We start from the raw sequence: 22,370 nt of genomic DNA on the forward strand, positions 1-22,370 counted from the left end.
GCTGTGGCTGTTGTGGTGAACAGACAGACAATGCTTTGTCCGCCCAAGCTTCTGTTTCAGACACATCACTTAGTGGTAGGAAGTGTCATGTCACTTGGACAAGTCACGGAGCCTCAGCAGCACCATCTGCAAAATGCTGTCCGTAGAGCTGACCTCACGCTGGCAGGGTGTGTGTCAGGTACCACACCTGCCCTGCATAAGGCTGGGGCCGGAGTGGCCGCTGGTCTGAATGTGGGCGCACATGCACATGCGTACTTGTCAGTTTGCTTCCTTTCTTCCCGCTTGCTTTGTTTCTGGGGCCTTTTTTTTTTTTTTTTTTTTGCGGTACGCGGGCCTCTCACTGTTGTGGCCTCTTCCGTTGTGGAGCACAGGCTCTGGACGCACAGGCTCAGTGGCCATGGCTCATAGACCCAGCCGCTCCACGGCATGTGGGATCCCCCCAGACCGGGGCACGAACCCATGTCCCCTGCATCGGCAGGCGGACTCTCAACCACTGCGCCACCAGGGAAGCCCTGGGGCCTTTTTAATCAGCTGAGGTGCGGTGCCAGAGACTTCTGAGCCACAGATGAGGTTTTCTGAGCTGGAACGTAAACCGAAGGACAAGGCACCAGGCTTAGCGAGCTGCTCCATGCGCCGGGCGCCGTGACACACAGTTAGGTCATTTACTCCACACAGAACTGGTGAGGGCTCTGTTAGTCTCCAATTTCTCAGAGGAGAAAACTAAGGCTCAGGGCAGGTAAATGCTAGTTACCAGTCCTATAGCAGCCAGCAGCCAAGTGGGCTCAGAAGCTGTGACTCCCTCTAACAGCCCCTCAGCCTCTGTGGGCACTTCCCCACGTGTCAGGGAGGTCCTACCGGCTGGAGGGAAGAGCGGACCTGAATGTCATAAAGCCCCCTATCCATAAAGATTTTGCAACATGTTTGTTTTGGCAGCATTTTCTATCGAGCTGGTGCATGGCCCATGGATTAAGTATGCAGTTGGGTGGTCTTTAAAGGATGAACGTTTCCTCTAGGATCCATAAGCTGAGTGAGTTTGGGTCTAAGTTCATCAAAATGTCAAAATTTCATCACCTGGAACAGATTCAGTCTCTGGACTTCTGTGCTCAGGTCGATGGCAGGGGACAGGGGGCAGAACCCAGGGAAGAAGAAGGTCTGGGCCACCTCTTGATCAGTGAGGGTCCAATACCCAGGGTGGGGGAGAGTCTTACTGGAGCCCAGCATGCTAGAAACTGGCCGTCCTTCCTCTGTTCTAGGCTTCATCTTTGCCTTCAGGGAGAGTAGCTGGGCAAGATGCTGAGTGATGACTCCTTGCCTTTGAGGTCACTCAGCTGCACCCTCACAGCAGGTGCAGGAACCCCTCTATAGCATCTCTGAGAAGTAGTCCCATGATTTCCCCTTGGATCCTTTTGGTGACAGGCAGCTCATTACTTTGCAAGGCTGTGCTTTTCATTTTTGGAAAACTAAAATAATTTTAAAGTTCCTTTAAATTTAGCTTAAATGTCCTCCACTGCCCTGCAACTGGGACTCATTCATCCCACATCTGCCCCCAGGGCCACACAGAGCAAGGCCAATCACACTTCCAACTGACTACTCAGAAGTTGAGCAGACGGTCTTTCTCTTCTGCACGAGAAACAACCCTTGGGAGTTTGGGGCCTGGGGTGCTAGCAACCCGGGAAGGGCCCCCTGGCCTCTCTGCACATTCAGGGCCCTGTTTTCACTCACTATTCCTTCCTCAGCATCTCGAGAAGAAGGAGGAGGGCAAAATGGGAGTTCCCCGGAGGAATCCTTGCTTCACACGTCTAGGAAAGGAAAGACGGTGATGTGACCTTGGTGTGACCTCCACCTGGGCATCTCATACAGGGGGAGTGTGTACGTGCACCTCCGTGAGGGGAGGATGGCTTGGAAGATAGGCATGCGTGTCCCTGTGGGGTGGACACGCAGTGAACAGGGAGTGTCTCACATGTGTGCGAGTGTGCGGGTGTGTGAGTGAGCACGTGTGCACATGTGTCTGCTGCTCTCAGGCCCTGGGGGAGGGGCTGTAATGATGCTCCTGTGGCCCAGAATCCGCTGCCCCACCCAGGGGAGGGTTCTCTGCATTCAGTGACAAACTGTTCCTGCCCTGCAGCCTTCTGCACCTCGGACTGCACATGTCCTGCTTCTTCTGTCTCTAAAACAGGCCCACGCTTTAGAAATTGTGAAAGTTCCAGCCTCTCGTATCCCAGTGGGTCTGCGCTTACTGACTCTGAGAAGGAAAGGGACAGCCACATCCACAAGCACGTTTGTACCCTTGCGTCCTTTTCATGCAATTTATCTCCATTAACTCGGATAACTCTGAGGATCGGCCAAGGGGCACCATTGTCTGGGGCCACACAGCCAGAGGGCAGGGGACCCAGATCTGGATCAAACCCAAAGCCGGTGCTTGTCCCCCAGCACAGCCACCATGATTCGGTCACCAGCGGAGGTCTCAGTGCCAGAGCTCACCAGGCCTCTGCAGGGCCTCCCTTCCTGCCAGCCACCATGGCCCCGAGGATGAGATGAAAACAGTTGATGGCAATGTGGCCCCCAGCGGATGCCACCAAGAGCTCTTGGAATTGATCATTTGGGAGGGTAGTTAGTTCCTGAACACAGGTGAGTATAAAATCCAATTTCTGGGCTTCCCTGGTGGTGCAGTGGTTGAGAGTCCGCCTGCCGATACAGGGGACGCGGGTTCGTGCCCCGGTCCGGGAAGATCCCACATGCCGCGGAGCGGCTGGGCCTGTGAGCCATGGCCGCTGAGCCTGCGCGTCCGGAGCCTGTGCTCCGCAACGGGAGAGGCCACAACAATGAGAGGCCCGCGTACCGCAAAAAACAAACAAACAAACAAACAATTTCTACGATTCCATCCGGGGCTGGGAGAATTGAGGCTGCTCTGTGAATTATGACGTCCCCAGGTACCCCGGGCTGCAGGCCGTCCCTCCCCAGACCCTCCTGCCGGTTGTCTGAGCGTTCATCCCTCTGATTCACTGACTAGATTTCTACTGGGCCTTCCTCATCAGGGCGCCCTGAGCTCCCAGGACCTGTGCCCTCACTGAAACAGTAACTTCTCTCATGAACAGGATGGGGCTCGGGATTAAGCAGGGAGCCAGCGGGAGAGGTGGGCCAGAGAGACAGAGTGTGAGGGACGAGGAACAGAGGGAACGGGCCACGTCACAGGGGGCCCGGGTGACTTCAGTCCTGGGCAGAAGCTCCCTGAGCACCATGGCATTTGTGTCTTTCTCCACATCTGGATTTGCACCTGGATCTGGACAATTCCCACAGGTTTACCAGCAGTGGTAACACCCTCTCCGCTCCCGGTGCCCTTCCTCTGTCACAGTGTTACAGGTATCTGCTCATGTGTCTGCCTGTCTCCTTGGATGGCAAAGTCCTTGAAAGCGGGGGCCACGTCATCTTTTTATACCTGACCCTTGTCACTGTGACTGGTCTATGTTAAGAGATGCACACATACTTGCTGAATGGGCTGGACACTGAACAAAAGCTGAAAGTATACAGATGCGCCAGACTCCATTTCAGCTCACCCGAGGCCCCCATAGCTAGGGACACAGGGGCACCCACAAAGGGGAGTAAACAGCCATCGTGGTTGGCCTGGCCAGGGAGGTCTTCGTGGAGGATCTGGGACTAGAACCGGGCCACAGAGGATGATGGGGACGGGTCAGTACGGGAGGGAAGAGCATTGCAGGCAGGAGGAATGGCTTGGCCGAAGGTTCAGTGTCGGGAGGGGCAAGAGGCAGCCCTGAGTGTGGCAGGGAGGCGGGTCTGCGGGAAGTCTGGGAAGGTGGCTTGAGGCTCACTGTGGAGCACTGTGAATGTGGAGGGCGGAGCCTGGAATCTCCTTTCCTCCTGCCGTGGATAGTCTCCAACCGGCCCAGGCACAGCCCTACACGGTTCCTGGGATCACGCACGGCCCTCCGGCGAGCCTCCTGCAGGGAGGGGCCGGCACGGCTCCGTGCACTGGGGACAAAAGGAACCACAAGTGGCCTGGAATGGCACTGCCCGGTCTCCTCTCTGAGTCCAGGAAGGAAGAACAAGCCCTGGGCTCTTCTGGTCTGGGAGAACCTCTGCCCTACTCCTGGCCAGGGCCTAACCCAGGAGTCTCCTCTTGAGCCAGGATTGGGCCTCAGGACCAGAGTAAGAAAGACACTTAGCATCTCACACGGAGAGCTGCTGGTGTCCTGATGAGGCAGAGACACCCCAAGGGAGAGGGGAGAGGGTGCTGGAAAAGGGCTCCCACTTACTGAGGGCCTATGATAGACCAGACCTGGCCTGTGGCCCCCTGGTCCTATGAGGTAGGTATTCATAGTCTCATTTCACAAACGGGGAAGCAGATTCCTGGGACTCAGCAAACTGCCTAGGGTCACACAGCTAAGTGGCAGAAGGGTTGTAACCCAAGTCTGTCTGATTCCAAAGCCAGACTTCTCCCCTTTATTTGGCCCTGGTCTGCCTGTGAGTTTCGTCTGGCCTTACCAGGTGACCTTGACCAAATCACTGAACCCCCCTGAACTTCAGGTTTCTCATCTCTCCAACCAGGGGGTGAGCTCTCAGTGACCTCCCTGCTCGGGTCACACAAGGGTTCCTTCCCGACGACTGCCCACTCTGAAGATGCCTGTTTGCGAGGCTTCTGAGCATTGCCAGCTACCCCCGGGGCCGCCTTCACCAGCCTCCCTAAGCCCCGGTTTGTGTTTCTGCTTTCCGTGTTTTGCCTGTGTGAGCTGGTATCAGAACGCGCTCCCCTGATGCTGCCAGAAGCAATAATCCAGACCCAGTTGAAGGGTTTAGTGGAAATCCTCCGCTACAGCAGAAGAAAGCAAAACACTGCCAAGCAAGGATTTCGGCAGATGCAAACTCTGTGCATTTACCTTCCAAATCCAGCTGCTCGGCAGGGACAGGCGGACACCCTCAGCTCCGGGTCAGGTGGGGAAAGGGGAAGCTGAATGCAGAGGTCTCTGGGGTCTCCGCAGGCCTGGGTCCCATGAGGACCGAGCATCCCTTCTGCACTCAGGTCCATCGAGAGCTGACCACACGACAGGTCAGCACCTCTTGCAGTCACACTCATTTCCCTACTAAGATCTTACAACATTGACAAAGAAGTAGGATTATCCCTATTTCTGGTCTGAGGCTCAGACAGCGTCAGTGACTTGCCCAAAGTCACACAATCAGTAAATGACAGCACAGAGAAGAGCTTCTGATTCCTGATGGGGGGTGAGGGGGATGCTGCTGTTCGTTCTTGGCCACCAGACACCCGCATCCTCCGCTGCCCAGCACCAGCTACTCGTCATCATGGAAAATAACCCTGACACCTCTGGCCTGCTCCTGTGCCCTCTCGGCGGGAGCCTCCTCCATCTGACCCACTGACCCGTGGTCACAGACCCTCCTGCTGTCCTCAGCTGGCTGTGGACTCCTTCGGTGCTGGGGGGTTTGTGGTTACCAAGGAAAATACGCCCTTGCTCTCGGCTTGCCAGCCTCTCTAGGGCAACGAGTTACCTTTCTAAAATGAGATTTTCCATTTCTGAGATTCTGAGACCTCCAGGTTTGCAAACTGCCGGCCTTCCTCCCAGCCCAGGATAGCTGGGATCATAGCTACGGTGGAGCTGCTCACAGACCGCCGTGCCACCTATACCGCCAAGTCAGCGATAACAGTCTTGTCCAGACCCCCAGCGCCTAACGTACGGCCTAACACAAGGCGCTTCTCCCTCACTCTCGTCTACGTATCTACATACTTAGATATAAAACCAATACACAAAGGAGGCTAAATTAATGTGGATAGGATGTGCTATGGACTTAGCAGACCCAGCTTCAACTCCCAGCCCCGCCACAACCCCAGGCAAGACATTTAACTTCTCGCCTTCCTTCTTTGTAAAATAGGGAGGGTGGGAGGGAGGGGCAAGAGGGAAGAGGTATGGGAACATATGTATATGTATAACTGATTCACTTTGTTATAAAGCAGAAACTAACACACCATTGTAAAGCAATTACACTCCAATAAAAAAAAAAAAAACCAATACCACCCACCCGAGGAGCTGCTATGGGGATAAAATGAGATCTATCACTGAGCACAGTGCCTGGCCTGCAGTGAGGGTTCCTCAGGGGAGGGCCCATGGAAACGCCCATCTCCTCCGTCTGGGGAGTGGCAGCCAGAGGCTGCCTGGGAGGGAGGCTGCCTGTGAGCGGGGGGCCGCTGCTGGTGATCGCCAGCCTTTCAGAAGGCATTACAGGCCATTGTTTTAATCAATACTCTATTATTTCCTCTGTGGCATCTATCCCCATGTTTATTATGTGTAAACAGGTTTTTTCAATGATGTGAATGTGTTAGTTTAACGTAGCTGACATTTAGTGTGTGCAAACGGGTGGCTGCCCCTCAGGACCTCCAGGAAAATGAGATGGTGTAACTGCCACCAAGCCGTCCTCGTGAGAGAAATTCGAGAACCGCAGATTGGCGGGGGTCAGGGCATTCGGGGCACGCTTGCAGGCATGGGCTGTGTGCTCAAGAGAGGCAAAAAAATAATACACGTGGACCCTGGGAGCACGGTCTGGCTACTAGGGAGAGAGTATCCAGCCTGTGGTCCAGAGCCCAGGCACTGGGGTTCCCGCCCCTTTGCTGCCCAGATCTAGATCCTGTACAATAGGTCTATGTGGTCGGGCCAACTCCTGCTGGTGTTCTCCCTGCCTGCTGACCCTGGAGCTAGTCAAAGCTCACGCTCCTGGACTCTCAGATGACCCACTTCCTCCCTTCCCATTATGCGGTCGCCAGGGGCCTGAAAACCCATTTTGTACATGTTTCTCTGGCTTGGCCCCCGTCGCGGCCTTGGCCCAGTCTTGCTGTCCAGGCAGCAGAATACAGTACAGCAAAGGTGGCTCTTCCAAATATTCCACATGGGCTCAACTCTCCTCCGGTACCAGGTGCTCAGGATAACAGATTCGGCCCTACCAGCTCCCCCACTTCCCTCCCACTGGACGGAAGTTGATGCAGGAGGGGTTTGGTTAAGACCTGGCAAGAGCTTCCTCATGATGACTTCATTACAGCTGCAGGTCAGATGTCAGTCCCACGAGTGTCTCACAACCAACAGGGGGCCAGACCCCAGTAACGGCCACTGAACTCAATACATCAGCTATCAGACAACTCTGGACTCATTTTTTGTGTGGGTCTTGGGAGTGTGTCATTAAGGAATGAACCTTTACCAAGACAGTCTGTGGACCTTTATTCACAGGATGTGCTTTTATCCCTTGGTTTTTTGTTTTTATTTTTTTTTCTGCAATCTATTTTTTTAAAATTGGAGTATAGTTGCTTTACAACGTTGTGTTAGTTTCTGCTGTACAGCAAAGTGAATCTGCTATACGTATATAAATATCCCCTTCTTTTTGGATTTCCTTCCCATTTAGGTCACCACGGAGCACTGAGTAGAGTTCCCTGTGCTGTACAGTAGGTTCTCATTAGTTATCTATTTTATACATAGTATCAATAGTGTATATATGTCAATCCCAATCTCCCAATTCATCCCACTCCCCCTTTCCCCCACTGGTGTCCACATGTTTGTTCTCTACATCTGCATCTCTATTTCTACTTTGCAAATAGGTTCATCTGTCCCATTTTTCTTAACAGTGTTTAGAAGCAGAGGACTGGGTAGGAAACTGCTTGATTTTCCACCTTCACGTCAAATGGCAAAGAGCGCTCGAGGGAAGGAAGGGATCTGGGCCGAGTCCTTTATGCCCGTCTGTTCACCTGTCCGCAGTGCTTGGCAAACTCGGGGGGTCCATCCAGCTAAACAGTACTTTATTAATGAAATGGCTGCCGTTATCATGAGGCCCTGAGGTCTGTGTGTCTTCAACCTTCCGCCCAAACCGTGACTGGTTGGGCCTTGGCTTCCCCTCACTGTCTGAGAGATGTGAGGGAGGTATTTTTCTTGGCAAATAAATATGATATCATAAGGCCTGGCAAGACTCCGGCCTGAGTAATGGCCGTCTGCCTTCCCAATTCCCTCAGCAGCTTGGAACAAGAACATTATTTTTCACTTCCTGTCTTTAAAAACAAACTCTCTGTTGGAGAGCATCTTTCAGCCCCAGGATCCCTGCCCGATGGGGCCGCATTTCAATGATGGGAAGTGAGGGATGAGCTCAGGTGACAGTGCATGTTTGGGAAAACACAGCAAGATGTTTGGCCTGGAAGAGGCACCTGAGGGTCTTGAATCAGAGGGGCCCCCGTCCATGTGTCCCAGTTCGTGAGGGACTCACAGCCCAAATCAGTAAGACTCACGTTGCTGAGCGCGGCCACCTCCCTGGTCTAAATCTTTAGGGAGTAACTGGGCAACTAGGTAACCTGACTGGAGCTGGATATTCACGATCAAGTACAAGGTTGTCCGGCTGAGCCCCCCTTGTTGTACATGAGTTGGGGGGTGTCTTGTGGCTTCTATGCTCACACGGGCACTGCCACATTGAAATATGTAACCCTCCTCCTCACCCTTTGCTTGTCATTCGATCTTTATACAATCCTTTGAGACAGGTAGCAGGTATTGTCATTCCTCTTTATAAACCCGACAATAGAGGCTCAGAGATTAATCAGATGACTTGTTCAGAGTCACACGATAGATGAAGCAGAAGTGGGAGTTGCACTCGGGTCTTGTGGTCTCAAAGTCAATTTTTATGTTGCCACATCTAGCCTTCCCACCTTTTCTGGGCCGTGCGGACTTGGCCGCTGCCGCTTCCCCGTCTTGACAGGCAACGATCATGAGGCAGTGCAGGGGGAGGCTCGGAGCCAGTGGTCAGGCCCGTCTTTCACATCACTTGGCCACTGACCTGCTGGGGGCTTATTGTGGTCACTTGGTCAGACAAGGAGGACACCCAGCCGAGCTCACAGGGAAGTCTTGAGGCAGGCGTGTGGCCAGGTCTCTGAAAGTGTCGGAGGAGGGCGAATCAGTGTGCAAATGCTTAGGACTGTTGATCCACGCCCTGGATATTCACTGAGCTCCTACCAGGACTAGGCTTAGGGACAAGACAGAGTCCCTGCCATGAAGGAGCTGGTGGTCTAGTGGGAGAGACAGTCAGACAGCGGCCAAATAGAGAGTGGCCACTGCTCTGATGAGAGGAGCCTGGCACCTTGACGATGTGCAGGAGAGTCACGACCAGATACAGTGGCTCTTGGAGAAGGTTCACAGAGGACATGACATCGAAGCTGAAACCCGAGGGACAAACGGGAGACAGGCAGATAAGATGGGCCTGCAGAGTGTTCCCAGCTCAGGAAATGGCACGTGCAAAGGCCCGGCGGTCAGAAGGAGCATGTTCTGTTCAGGTGAAGGCACGTTTAGTCTGGACTGGAGCAGAGTTGGAGGGACAGTGGTGGGGTGGGGCGGTGAGGCTGAGGGGTTAGCACACCCCCGCCGGGTGTCTGGGCCATCAGGGGCAGTGAGTCCAAACCCACAGCCCTTTCCTTGACCAGACCCCGCAGCCTGGAGCGTCTTCACCTTGCTCTGGACTCCCTCAGCCTTTAACCGTACGTGGCGGAGCTTCTGGAAATGCACCCAAACCAGAGCAGACAGCACCAACCCCTGAGTCAAAAAAACCCGGCTGTGCTTTACCAACTGCAGGACTGTAATCTGGGAGATGTTCATTGAACGTATTTCTGCCTTCTGAATGGCTTTTACTTTTCACTAAATTGAAACTGCCGTACAATATATGTGAATGATTAGACTGTGTAATACATTCCTGCAAATTTAGATTAGGAATGATTATGACTTAAGTAAAATAGTTGAACACAATTCTCATTGCCATCTATCTTTTTTTTTTTTTTTTTTTTTAGTGTTCATGGGGGTGATTGAATGCAAAGAGAGCCTGGGTCTGGGTGCAGAGAGGGCTCGGAGGAAGGAAGGACAAGCTGATGTAAGAAGATGTAGGATCTGTGGGGCAGGGAGAGAGCCCTGGGATTGGAGGCAGATCTGGGCAAAGTCCTGGCTCTGCCATTTGCTTTGCTGTGTGACTTAAGGCAGGTTACTTAGACTCTCTGAGTCTTAGTTTCCCATCAGCAAAATGGGCTTTATTATTCCTGGCTCATGGGATTGTTCTGGGTGGCACGAGACTGGGGAGTGAGAGCCATGCTGCAGGGTGGCCGAGAGCTGGGATGGGAATCCACGTCCTGGTCATATTTGGGCAACACCACTTACTAGACCTGTGTGACCTTGGTCTTCGTTACTCAGCTTCTGGGAGCCCCTGTCTCCTAATCCACAAAATGGGAATAAACACCCTTGGCCTCGGGTGTCCTTAGGGAGAGGATTTTCCATGTTAAAAGTGTTTTGTAAAATGTAAGCCACCTGGGAGGGCTGTCCTGGCAGGTCGGGGTGGGAACAGGAGTCTGGAGGAGGTCGGGGCTCTCCTTCCCTGAAACAGCAACCAGAAGTGGTTTGGTGGAAACTTGCTGGGCGTCCCTGGGTGGGGAGGGGAAGGAGAGGAGCCCTGTGGAACGTTTCCCTTGGGGTGCCCTGCCCTGGCACTCTCGCACCAGCTTATTTTGCTCTGTCTACCCTGTCTCCCGTCACCTAAAACACTGCAGCATTCTATATAATCTACTTATCTATTATGTTTTGTTTAGAGTCTGTCTCCTTAGTTCAGGGATCTGTTTTGTTCCCTGGAACGCCCCAAGCACCTAGAACGCAACTTGGCAATTAGTAGGCACTCAGGATATATGTGTCCAGTGACTGGATTTATGAGCGGGGCTAGAATTCTGTCTCCTGAGATAACTGAGGTGAGGGAGACAGTGGTGGGGGGGGGGACCAGGGGAAACCCAGGGCATCCGTCACTCCAGCAGGGAGCTTGCTGCAGGCAGAAAGAAATAACAGCAATTTGGTGCGTGGAGCCCGGTGCCCATTCTTCAAGGGAGCCACAGGCCCCCAGGATCTTCCCGGAATCCCTGGGCACCGGCAAACTGGCTGCACTTCCCCGTCTCTCCTAGCAACCTGACGAAACGCCTTCCAATCAGAGCAAATTACTGCCGCCCCAAGCCGATGCCTCTTGAGGTGTCCGCCTCCTGCGGTTCCAGCTGGAGATGATGTTTCTCTTCTGTTCCTCGTGACAACAGGGACGACAAATAACCCAGCGGCAGATGAAGGGCCCTCCAAGCCCTCCGGAGCTGAAGAGCCTGGGCTGGGTGTGCGTGGAGGGAACCGACGCACCAGCCCGCGTGGGGTGCGCAGCTGTCCTCTGACTCTTCCAGGACTTTCAGGCCGCTTTGTCCATGACCCGTGTCACTCCGGCCAAGGGGGCAGGGGCCTGCAGGTGGGGGCAGCATCAGCTGTACCTCTGACGGCTCGGGGTCCTCCCTGCTTGCCGTGCAAAGGGAGCTGGCACTCCATCACGGGCCAGTGCGCGGGTCCTGCTAAGTGCCTCCCCCTCCTCACAGCCCCCTGAAGCAGCCACTCTCAGTTTCAGATGAGGAAATGGGAACTCAGGGAGGTTGAGTAATTTGCACTGGGTCACACAGCTCGTTAAGTGGCAGTGCTGGGGGGAAGAACTCCCACGTCTCTGAACTTAAAGCACATGCGTCCTCTCTGGGCCCCGAGGGGTGTGGACACTCCCTGGAGGGTGGGAGTGCAGCCCCTGACCCCCCCAGCCTCAGGTTCCTGACTGGGGCACCTGCTACCTGTGCTCTGCAGAAACGCCCTGCACCTCGGCCCACTGAGTCCTGCCGCTTCGCCTCACCTTGCCCGTGTCCTCACCCCGCCGGGCCTGGGCTGGTGCCATCCCTGGGCCCTGCTGCTAGCTGAGTCCTGTTTTAGTTACAACCCAGAGCCCCTCTCTCTACTGTGCCTCATCCTCTGAGCGGGGCTCCCCCCGAATACCAACCAGGGTCCAACTGAAGCACAGAGTATCCTTGGCTACCCACACGAACACCAGTACCAACACGAGTATGAATACGAAGACAAATATTAATACTGATACAGATACAAATAATAATACTCATAGTAATTAATACTCATTCTAATACTAATGCTGGTTTATATTTGTTGAGCATTTATTGAATCTCAAATGGGAGCCCAGGAAGCTGACTCTGGAGATCTGTGTTCTGAACCACTGCCTATGTCCTGCTTCTTCCTCATATGACATGATCCTTCAACCTAAACCACCCTGGTCTGTTTTGTTAACATCACTTTTCAAACCGACTTCTAGAACTGAATGCAAAATTCCAGATGTGGTCTGACCGAACAAAGCCGAGGGACACGTCACGTCCCTATGTTTTGAGCATCGTTTTGCAATTAATGCAGTCTAAGATTGCACTCACTTTTCTTGGTCCCCAAGTCCCCGGGTTGGCAACTATCAGCCAGTCCTAAGTCCCCAGGTCTTCCAGAAATGAGCCACTGTGGGTAAAGCTCTTTTCGTTGCCCTCTTGTGTGGCCAAGGGCCAAAGCCCACCTTTCCTGCCCCCTAGTCTCTGATGACTGCACTTGGCTTTGCTGTGTCACGGAGAGAACGCTCCAGACGAAAGAGAACTTGGTCCCGGGAGAGTCGGGGGCTGGATGGAGGTGAAACGGCCTGTGAAGGTCACTGCCACTGTTTGGTGAGCGATCTGTCCCCATTTCAGCCTCAGTGAGAAAGTGATGGAGGGTGTAATTAGGACCCGAGCTGTGCCTGGGAGGGGAGCTGCTGTCCCCAGCTCAAGGAAGCTGGGGACACAGACCGTAGTCTCTGTCCTCCCGGGCAGAGGGGAGGAGTGTGCCTGCTTGTCCCCGTCCACGGGGGAGAAGGAGTAGCAACCAGGGCTTTTGGACCCGGTCACTGAAGATCCTGACCTTCCCTGGGAGTGCGTAGGTGGAGTGGGGGATGGGAGGAAGATGGGGATGGAGTGAAGCAGGAAATATGGCCAGAAAACTTTTGAAGGGAGTAAAACCTTCTCTTGCCCTGTCATCTCCCTGGCTTCGGTCTCCACCTCGTCCCCTCTCTCCACCTACAGAAGCTCAGGCTTCTCAGGACCCTCCCTAGCTGGGTACCCCACCCGGGTGCTTCCTCCCCTGTTCTCCCTGTGTCTTCTCTCACCACAGTTTGCTTGTCCTGTGTGTCTCATTTTACCCCACCTCCTGGGGCACTTGCCTTATTAGAAAGTGATCTAATACATTAATATGGTATTAAGGTGTTCAAGTCTAGCAACTGGCTTGACGCTTGTAACCAGCCATAACCCAAGGCTATAAACACTTTAACAAGAGAATTCCTTAACCTCCAGGCATAAATCCCAGGGTGACCTTCCATGCGTTCTGGCAGGGAGCGAGTCTGGGCAGGGTAAACCCCAACTGGTTATAGGCCCGGGACATCGCCCTACTTCACATTGTTCTTCACAATAATGCTTAAGGTTGACAGGGTGATTTTCCTTAGGATGAGGAAAAGGAAGCTCAGAGACGTTCTGGGTCTTGCCCAAGGTCACACAGCTCACTGTTCCTGGAGCCCAAGCAGCCCCAGGCCCCTTGCTGGGCCAAGAGACCCCCTCCCCTTCCATCTCCTCAGGGACCTGACAGATTCTGGGGCCTTCATCCTCGGGCTAGGGGCTCTTTGCCTTGGACTCTCCAGAGGTGAGTCCCTGCGATGGCGAAGGGCTTGTCTGCAGCCCTGGGTGGGCCATGGAATAAAATTCTAGAACTGCTGTCAGGCCCCTTGGATGGGGACTTAAGTGCGCTAGGCACCTGTGACGTCTCAGACCCTGTTCCAGGTATTTTCCCAACAGTGATTGTTTGACTCCTTGTAAAGAACACAGTGAAGCATGGATCCTGGTTTCCTTTCTATGGATGAGAAAACCGAGGCGGAGCAAAGTCTGAAGTTGCACAGCTAAGGCGGGGAGAGCCAGGATTTGACAGTCTCAGCTGATCCCAAAGCTCATGCTCTTCCCCCTACACTGGGTGGCCTCCCACAGAAGACTGCGGTCTAGAAGAGGCAGTTTCCTTGAGGAGTCTGGTTCAGTGAGGACGACGGAACACACGACGATGGGAAGGACCATGGCAAAGACATCATGGCAGGTGAGCCTCCTGCACGCGGAGCAGTGTTCCCCGGGGCTGGGAGTCAGTAGCCCTTTTGTTTGGGTCAGGGCCAAACGAACCAGGGCAGGTAGGCCCGCAGGTCCATCTGTGGAGGCCTTGGGGAGGAAATGGGCTTGGAACCAGTCCCAGGTGGAGCTGTGTGTGCTCTGGGAAGTGAACGCTGCTGCGGGGAGCTGGGTGTGGCCACAGGGGCAAGGGGCCTGAAATAATGAGAAGCGGGCTGTAGGCTAGAGCAGAAGGCCTGGCAGGCCTTCCTTGTGGACGCGTAGGAGCCAGGAGGGGCCGAGGGGAGGAGGCACGTGGTCCGGCCACGTTAGGATGCTTGCACAAACGGCTTCTCGGCCAGCAGCCTGTGGAGCCCACCCTTTCTGCGGAGAACAGTCCTCCGACAGGAAAAGTGCCAGGGCTTTGAAGAAGCAAATGTTGGGGGCTAGGCTTTCCATGGCACCAAGATGCTGTTTTGTGCAGGTTATCCTTGTGTGGACGCGGACCACGGGCCAGGTGGCTCTTCAGAGCGGTTGCCCGACAGCAAGCCCAGTAAGTGACTGACTCTGTGGCCACTGCCCGTGCGCTCAGCCATTGCTAGCTGGTGACGTGAAAGGCACCGTTCTTGAGCACCGTTACCTGGGGGGCTGCAGGGGCACCGGCATTTCCACCCTGCTAGCTCTCTCTGGCTGACGGCAGCGGGCCGACTGTCACACTGTCCCCGGCCCTAGCCACAGCCCCTGCTGCTCACGGGGGCAGCAGGGTAGGGTGCTAAGTGGACGCAGCAGCAGACCCGCGCTTGCCACGCTGCCGCTTCCCCTCTGGGCTCAGGATGGGCCGTGGAACGCCCGCCTGGCCCTGCTCCCTGCTGTCTGTCAGCCCGACTTGCGTGCCTGCTGGTCATTTCCCTGCGGCCACACTGCCCTGTATGCGCGAGACAATCTAGAACAGCGTCCTCAGCCGGGGTCTGGGCACGCACAGATGGGGTGATTTGCGGGACTCATGCAATTTCTTAATTTTGAGTGAATGTGCATAAAAGCTTTAGAGAGGGAAGACGATCGTCTCCATAGCTTTTAGCAGATTCTCAAAAGGATTTTTGATTGCCCCCCCCACCCCCCCGGCCAAAGCTGGGAAGTCATCGGTCTCATCCGTCCCCCCAGGAAGCTGTGCAGGTTGACCCACTGGATTGTTGTCATCATTGCAGTGGTACTTGGGGCATCAGGAGATGCAATCTGACTGTTCTCCTCTGGAGGAAAAGGCCAGGGCCTCACTTCATCACCTGTGCCCTGTGGATGGGCAGGTGTTTGCTCATCGACTCACAGACAAATCACAGGGAGAGATGGCGGAGTGGCGCATTTGCAGAACTCCTGTCTTTCCTTCTGCCTTAAAGGGGAAAAGAACTCATATCCCTCGGCTCCTTTCCCTCCGTCGTGCGTTGGCACAGTGTACGTCCCTTCCACTCCCGAGTCCCCACCCCCATGCCGGGCACAGCGCTGTGCAGTGCACTCTCCCACATACTAGGATGTGGGACTCCTTTACCTGGAGAAGGAGGAAGGCAGAGGGGTAGGCTGGGAGGGATGGGGAGTTGCTAAAAGCTAAGGAGGAAGGTGAAGGGTAGGGCTCAGCTCTACAGGGCGGGGAGAGTCCTTTCTTCCCGGCTGTCCACAGCTGGAGGGTCTGGGCCAGTCGGCTGACCTCTCTGGGCCCCAGAGGCCTCACGATTGGGACTTTTAAGGGTACAAAGAAGCAGCAGCAGAAACTCTCTAAGGCCCCTGCCAGCTCTACAATTCTCTGGTTTCTAACACATCCTCCTGGCTAACTCCCCTTCTCTGTCTAGCCAGGGGTCCTCATAGAGAGATAGCGGCCCTGACTAGAACATAGGAAAAAATATCATTGTCCTAAAGATCATATAGAATTCTGAAGCCACAGAGAAGGAACTTGCGTTTAGGGTCTACGTGGTGTTTTCTGCAAGCCTTCCGCCGTGCAGTTCTCAGCCGTCCAGGCCAGCGGGGTGGGGTTCTGAGGGAGAGGCGTTTCCTGGCAAAAGCCACTTTGCAGCTGCTCTGGGACCCTGGGCCCAACAGGTCGTAGCGCCTGGTCGACCCGTTGTAGAACCTGATTGTAGCGCGTGGTTCCCAAGCAGGCACTGCCCGTGGACTCAGGGTCCCCTCGGCTGCCCGTGGCACTGTGTCCCCGCAGCTGTGGCCCCCATGACAAGGTCTGTGGGCTGCCATCATGGCTGGAGATCACTCGAGAGCTACGTCATCCACCTCCTCTTCTCTCTCCAAGGCTCTTAACCCACTCGAGCAGGGAGGAGGGGCCTGACAGGGATGGACACCCACTGCGGGCAGACAAAGGAGCCCAAGTCAGCCTCCTTTTGGCCCCCAGAGAGTGGAGGTGGGGACAGGGCAGGGGCAGCTGCAGAGCCCCTGGGCGGAGCCGAGTCCAGCCGTGCCCAGTGGGAGGACACAGGGACGGGAATACGCAGGAGGCGTCACCCGGACGGGGAGGCCTTGGATAGATACCCGCTCAGCTGATGACTTGAATCTTGGCCTCTTCCTCCCTTGTCAGGGTCTTCCTATCGTAACACTTGACCTTTGATTTGAGCCTCATTAATTTACCAAGCATTTACATAAATCATCTCCTTTCATCTCCACCATGTCCCGAGAGGTATATGTTGTTAGTACCATCTTATGGATGACGCTGCTGTGACTCGAGAGACGAAGTGCTTTGCCCAAGGTCACACAGCCCTTATGTGACAAAGACAGGACTAGAATGAGGTTTCCTTTCCCAAAGACCTCGTTGACCACCCGCCCTTCAGCCAGGCCACACTGCCCCCTTGCGAGTGACAGGGGAATGACAAGAAATGACAAAGCCTTAGGTGACAGGTAGTGACAGAGTGAGCCAGGAGCTTCTTGCCAGAAGCTTCTCCAGGCACAGGCACCACCTGCTTTTCCGAAGCTTTCTCTGGTGTGTGCGTGGTCATAAAGAATTGTAATAAGCTACGATTTAAGAGCCAGAGCCATAGGCTGGCAAAGGGTTTCTTCCTTTAGGAGCTGGGGGGAAGCAGCCGAGGTCTTGGCCCCTAGAAAGGCAGAAAAACCTCCCAGGATGAATCCCTCTGCCCTAGGCTCTGATGGACCACAGGGAAAGCCATTCAAGCAGAGGTGGTGGATCCCGCCTCGGGGCTGAGCTGTCTTCTCCAGAGGCTGTTTACCAACTTCAAGGGCTCCCTTCCAGAAAGTCCCAGTAACTCTGATGTCCAGCATCTATGTCCATGAAGGAGTATAGCAAGAATGCTCTGTTCACTGTCTTATGCTCAGATCTATTGAGTGCCTGGCATATGTTAGATGCTTAGCAAACTCTCAAGTGAATGAATTAAGTGCAACAAAACCTAGAAGATCATCACCTGCAGAATATTATTCACTGTACTTTACAGAGGTGGCACCTGAGGACCAGAGAGGTTAAGTAACGTGTCCAAGGTTGCACAGCCAGCTCGTGGTGGGGGAAGTACCAGAATCGAGGTCTCCTTTCCCTACATGCTCTTCCTTCTGTAGGGGGAGAGATGGGAATGTGAGGACCTTGGACCTAGGATCAAGCAGCTGATTTGACCTCTGAGAAGTTCTTTCCATGTTTCTTAGTTGCATTGAGTGTGCAGTTATTGGATGTGGCTGGGAAGGACCTTGCCTCCCGTCTCCTGGCAGGCACACACTGGCAGTGGTGAGAAGATGCTTCTATCCACGCTCTCCTAGGAGCGCTCAGCTCCTCACAGCATCTCCCGCACCATGCGCCCTGCTTTCCTCTTTTGGGAAGCAGGAATAAAAGCCAGTACCAATAAAGTAAAAAGAGCAGACACCACCCTCCAACCTGGCCTTCCAGATGAGTTCGGTGGCCTCTGGGGATGGGTTCTGGGAGAGAGGGGCAGAGCCCAGGGTACGGTTTCCAGGGCCCAGGGGACACGTGTGGGCACAGCCATCTGCCCATCGCTGGAATCTTCAAAGCGGGAGGAGGGAGCAGGATGGGGTCATTATATGCGTTCCAGTCCCTCTGCTGAGTCACTCAGAGGAAAGCTAGGACATAGGAGGAATGCCCTTGCTCTAGACTCGCCGTCACCGGAAGCCCGTGTGGCCCCCAATCTCTTCCTCTGAGGCCCTGTCCCTGCACAGATGCCTCGATCTCCCCGATGGGCTCCTCCGCTTCTCTACAGAGCCCCTCAGCTCTCAGTGGCTGGGCCCCGCTCTCGCCAAAAGCGGCATCCGTGGTCCTGGGGCCTGGGCCAGAGCCTGCCTGTCACTCTGCAGCTCCACAGTGTGGGGACACCGAAGGGCAGTGCCAGCAGCCGGCTGCAAGCTGACAAGCCTGAGTTCACTCCAGCACCCAGGAGTCGACAGGATCGTGTGAATTAAGTGGCCAAGTTTGGTTTTTAATTAAGTCCCCGTGGTCTTTTAAAAAGGTCACTGATGACACCATCTTCTTCAAGGCCAGTATGAAAAGCCATTCAAAGTCGAAGTTCTGAGATGGGAGCCTTGTAACTTGAAATGTCATAGGGAGAAATTTGGAAATGGGGGAAGAGGAAGCTGGCGGGAAGAATGACCCTGTCACATTGTCCTGCCATCAGAGTCACAGTTTACAGTGGGAGCTCCAAACTATTTTGGTCTCAAAGTGGCCCCACTCTGCTCGCTCATGTTCCTACCCCCATGACTGGTTACGGGCTCTTTGTTTGCTGCACCAGTGAAAAATGGGACCCTTGTCTTCCCTGACATGGAATACAAGTTGGCATCAGTGGGGCAGAATGTGGCAACTTGCCCCGATCGCTGGGGAATTAATAAACATATATGCAACTGAGTGCCATTCTTCTGCTCTGATGCCTGCATACACTCTTCTATGTAACTTGGCCGATACTGTTATCACTTGGAAATCCACCTCTGTCTAGAGTGGAACACAACAGCTACTTCATTCCTCCACAACATCCCGTAATATTCCTCCTGTGGCAGCAAAGGCCCATGCCTGGTTCTGCACGGCCCTAACAGAAGTAGAGATATGAGTTCTTTCAAGCGGAGGAAACAGCACCTCTTCGAGAGGAGGTCTGAGCTGGCCCACAGCTAATGGGGCCAGGATTTAGTGGGCACAGTCATATTTTCCTGGGGTCCTTGGTGCAACACCAGTGCTGGGCAGCGGAATGCTCTGGATTCTGGATAGTTCAGTGCAGCCACTGATTTTGTGTTAGAGTCAGGGGACATGGTATTAGTCAGTAGTCTGGGCCATTCTGTCCATGGTCACCACAGGCAGTGTGGGTAGTGGACAGAATTTTGGATTTAGGTTCAGGAAATTTGGATCTTACAGCAAAAAAATTTGCCTATCTAATATACATTCTCCCATTTACTTACCATCAGGATCCTTATATTGTTGAGGAGGAAATGTAACTAAACTAAAAAATACGAATTTCCTAGCCCCCCTTGAATGGCTAGAGGTGGCTAATGAGATATAATCAGAAACCATTCTCTAAAGATGGCTGATTTACCTGGGAGGGTACATCTATTTTGTTTTTTCCTCTTCTTTTTCCTTCCTGCCTGAAATGTGGAGCCATAGCTGGAGCTTCAGCAGCCGTTTTATGACCATGAGGTATAAACCAAGTATGGAAGCCAGTGCTAAGGATGGGCTGCCTACTTACCTCCAAACTTCATGTTATGTGAGAGAAAAATTAACCCCTAGCTTGCTTATGCCACTGGTGCTTTGGATATCTGCTACTAACTATCGAATGCCAATGATACAGAATGATTACCTGCTCTATCATTTATTCCTGAGACTTTGGATAAATCATTAAATGTCTTTGAGCTTCAGTTTCTGTACCTCTACAGTGGGAATAATAATTCTTGTTTTGCCTTGTAACCATTATCTCTGACTTCTGGGGCCTACTCTAGGCTTCTGAGCATGCCATCCCCCTCTGTCTGAAGATCATGCATTTTCTGTATCTGAGCAGTGGAGGCCTCCCTCGCATTGTTGGTGTGGATTGTTCCTGGGCTAAGGCATGTGCCTGCCTTCCAAGTTCAATGGCTTGCTCTGGGCTGTTATAAAGTCCCCTTGTGGGCTCCCATTTTCTAGAGACACAATAGCTTTTCCTGGCTTGCCCAGGCCTCACCCCTCCTTGCTGGGTGCAGAGACATTTGCCGTTTCAAGCTGCTGAAAAGGACGCTTCAAAGAGCCCCACATTGGCCCCTCTTAGGCTCTGACTCATAGAAATGTTTTCGGAAATCCTCAAAAACGTTATTAATCTGTGAAGACGTCCCAGAAGCGGGACTCTGTGCACCCTATTTCCAGGGCTTTTCAGAGCGTCCATTGTCTCAGCTGCATTGTTCCTGCTTGGTGTCTTGGCCCCTAATGGCTCTCTCTGAGGCAGGCGCTTTCTGCTGCGCCTGTGATTTCATCCCCTGACTCTCCTCTGTTGCCTTGAATTATTAAAGTGAAAAGGTGGCCACTCTTCTTGGGCTGTTGATTCCTCTATACCCCCTTTGTGGCTCTCTGCTTCACCCCTTCTCTCTTGGCATCTGGCTGGATGTGGGTCAGGCAGACAGGGACCTGTGTAGAAACTGAGACCCACTTTTTTTCAAAAGAAAACCTCTTTTTTCCTTCATATGAAAACCCCTAGGGGTTTGCCAAGCCTGGGGAAGACTTCTGGGATCACCACAGGCCTCTGCAGGGGACCTACTTCAGCTGTTGAGTAGATAAGCTTTGGGTGGGCTTCTCCAGGACACTCCCCTGGCTCCAGCCGATCCACTGACCACCCTTCTGATGTGTGACCTTCTCCGTAGTTGAAAAGACTGTGGGGAGAGAACCAGAAGACTGGGGCTCTGTTCCTGAATTCAACCCCTGGCTGGGCTTGCATTGTCTTGGTCCACATTCAGGGGTTTTGACTTGGAAGCCCAGGGCCTGTGTGACCAAGGCAGGTTCCCAATGATGCTGTTTCCTGGTTTTCAAGCCCAGGTGTACTCCCTCCACTCGAGTGTGGGCTGGGCGTAGTGCCTTGTTTCTAGCGAAGAGAATATGGCCAGAGTGATGAGAGGTCACAGCTATAATTCAGTCATAAAGGACTGTAACTTCTGGGTGTGTCTAGGTGGCACACATACTCTTTGCCTTGTCTTCTTGATGTTTGCTTTGCAGAAGAAAGCCACCCTGTTGGAGAGGCCCATGGGGCAAGAACTGAGGTTGGTCTTTGGCCAACATCCAGTGAGGAGTGGAGGCCCTCAATCCAACAGCCTGCAGAGACCTGAATGGGGTCAACAGGCACGGGACTAAGCGTGGAACCAGATCCTTCCCCAGGGGAGCCTTGAGATGACAGCAGGCTTGGCTGATACCTTGACTGCAGCCTTGGGTTCCATGGAAGCTGAGGACCCAGCTGAGCCACAGAGATTTTGAGATAAGAAGTGTGTACTGTGTTAAGCTGCTAATTTGGGGGTACACTGTTCCACAGTAGTAGATAACAAATACAGGTCTTTAGTAGCCTAAAAATGTGTTTCTTTATTTTGCTCCTCCATGTTTAGACTCAAGGACTTAAACCTTTCACATCCACTTGTAGTAGTGCATTCATGCGTGTGCGTGCACACACACACACACACACACATATCTGCACACATGCTCTAATCTATGGGCTGTTCACATCCCTTTACCCCTATTCTAAAAATACATTATCAGAATAAGTGGAAGAAAGACAGAGCTGAGATGAAGCTCTCCTGAGGTGATTCCTGGTTTCTCTTAGGAACCTAAGTATGATCTGAATGTCTGCCAGAACCCAAAGTGCCAGAAGAGGCCTGACCAACGAGGCCCTGGGGGTCTGTGTGCATCTCTGATAATTCACTTCTATGCTTACCTTTCGAAGGCTGACTCAAACTTTCTTCCTCTGAAAAAAAAAATAAATAAAACTACCTGACTTCTCCAGGGAGCGTTCCTATTCCCTATCTGAGTCCCAATCAGTTTGTATCTATATCAGATACATAGTTTCATTATGTATATGTTCTCTCCTCACTTTCTCATCCCTTCCCTAATCCTCCATCCTAAGAAGCTCAGAATGCAGTGACGTCTACAGAAAATCATTCAAGATTTCACAACCAGAGTCAGAAGCAAAATTTAAAAACCTTTGCCTCCCTCCCCCTGCTTCCACTGTGTTCCAGGAAGCCAAAGCTCAGAGCAATTTCTCCAATCTAGGAAGCAATAAAGACATATATTTATGAACCAGCCTCTATCTAAGGGAGGGAATTTATGTCTCTTCATGCTCTTGTAGACAATCATAAGGGTTTGCTGCATCAGTGTGTTGCAATATAGTTTAAAAACCCTCCAAAACAAGGATCAGGAAAC

The 22,370-nt window shown here is 53.2% G+C and overlaps 1 protein-coding gene across 1 annotated transcript in view; it reads right to left on the reverse strand.

The window, feature by feature from the left end:
• Positions 1 to 11,757, reverse strand: part of KIRREL3 (kirre like nephrin family adhesion molecule 3) — a 141,923-nt gene extending 130,166 nt beyond the window's left edge. The window contains exons 1-5 of the mRNA XM_060105276.1: positions 11,657 to 11,757; positions 11,190 to 11,336; positions 9,124 to 9,199; positions 8,824 to 8,916; positions 3,555 to 3,654 (exon numbers count right to left, since the gene is read on the reverse strand). Coding sequence (XP_059961259.1) covers positions 3,555 to 3,654; positions 8,824 to 8,916; positions 9,124 to 9,199; positions 11,190 to 11,336; positions 11,657 to 11,757 — 517 coding nt within the window. The remainder of the gene's footprint in view (positions 1 to 3,554; positions 3,655 to 8,823; positions 8,917 to 9,123; positions 9,200 to 11,189; positions 11,337 to 11,656) is intronic.
• Positions 11,758 to 22,370: the final 10,613 nt, after the last annotated feature.

The sequence above is a fragment of the Mesoplodon densirostris genome, chromosome 7, assembly GCF_025265405.1.
Source record: "Mesoplodon densirostris isolate mMesDen1 chromosome 7, mMesDen1 primary haplotype, whole genome shotgun sequence".
Lineage (NCBI taxonomy): Eukaryota > Metazoa > Chordata > Mammalia > Artiodactyla > Ziphiidae > Mesoplodon > Mesoplodon densirostris.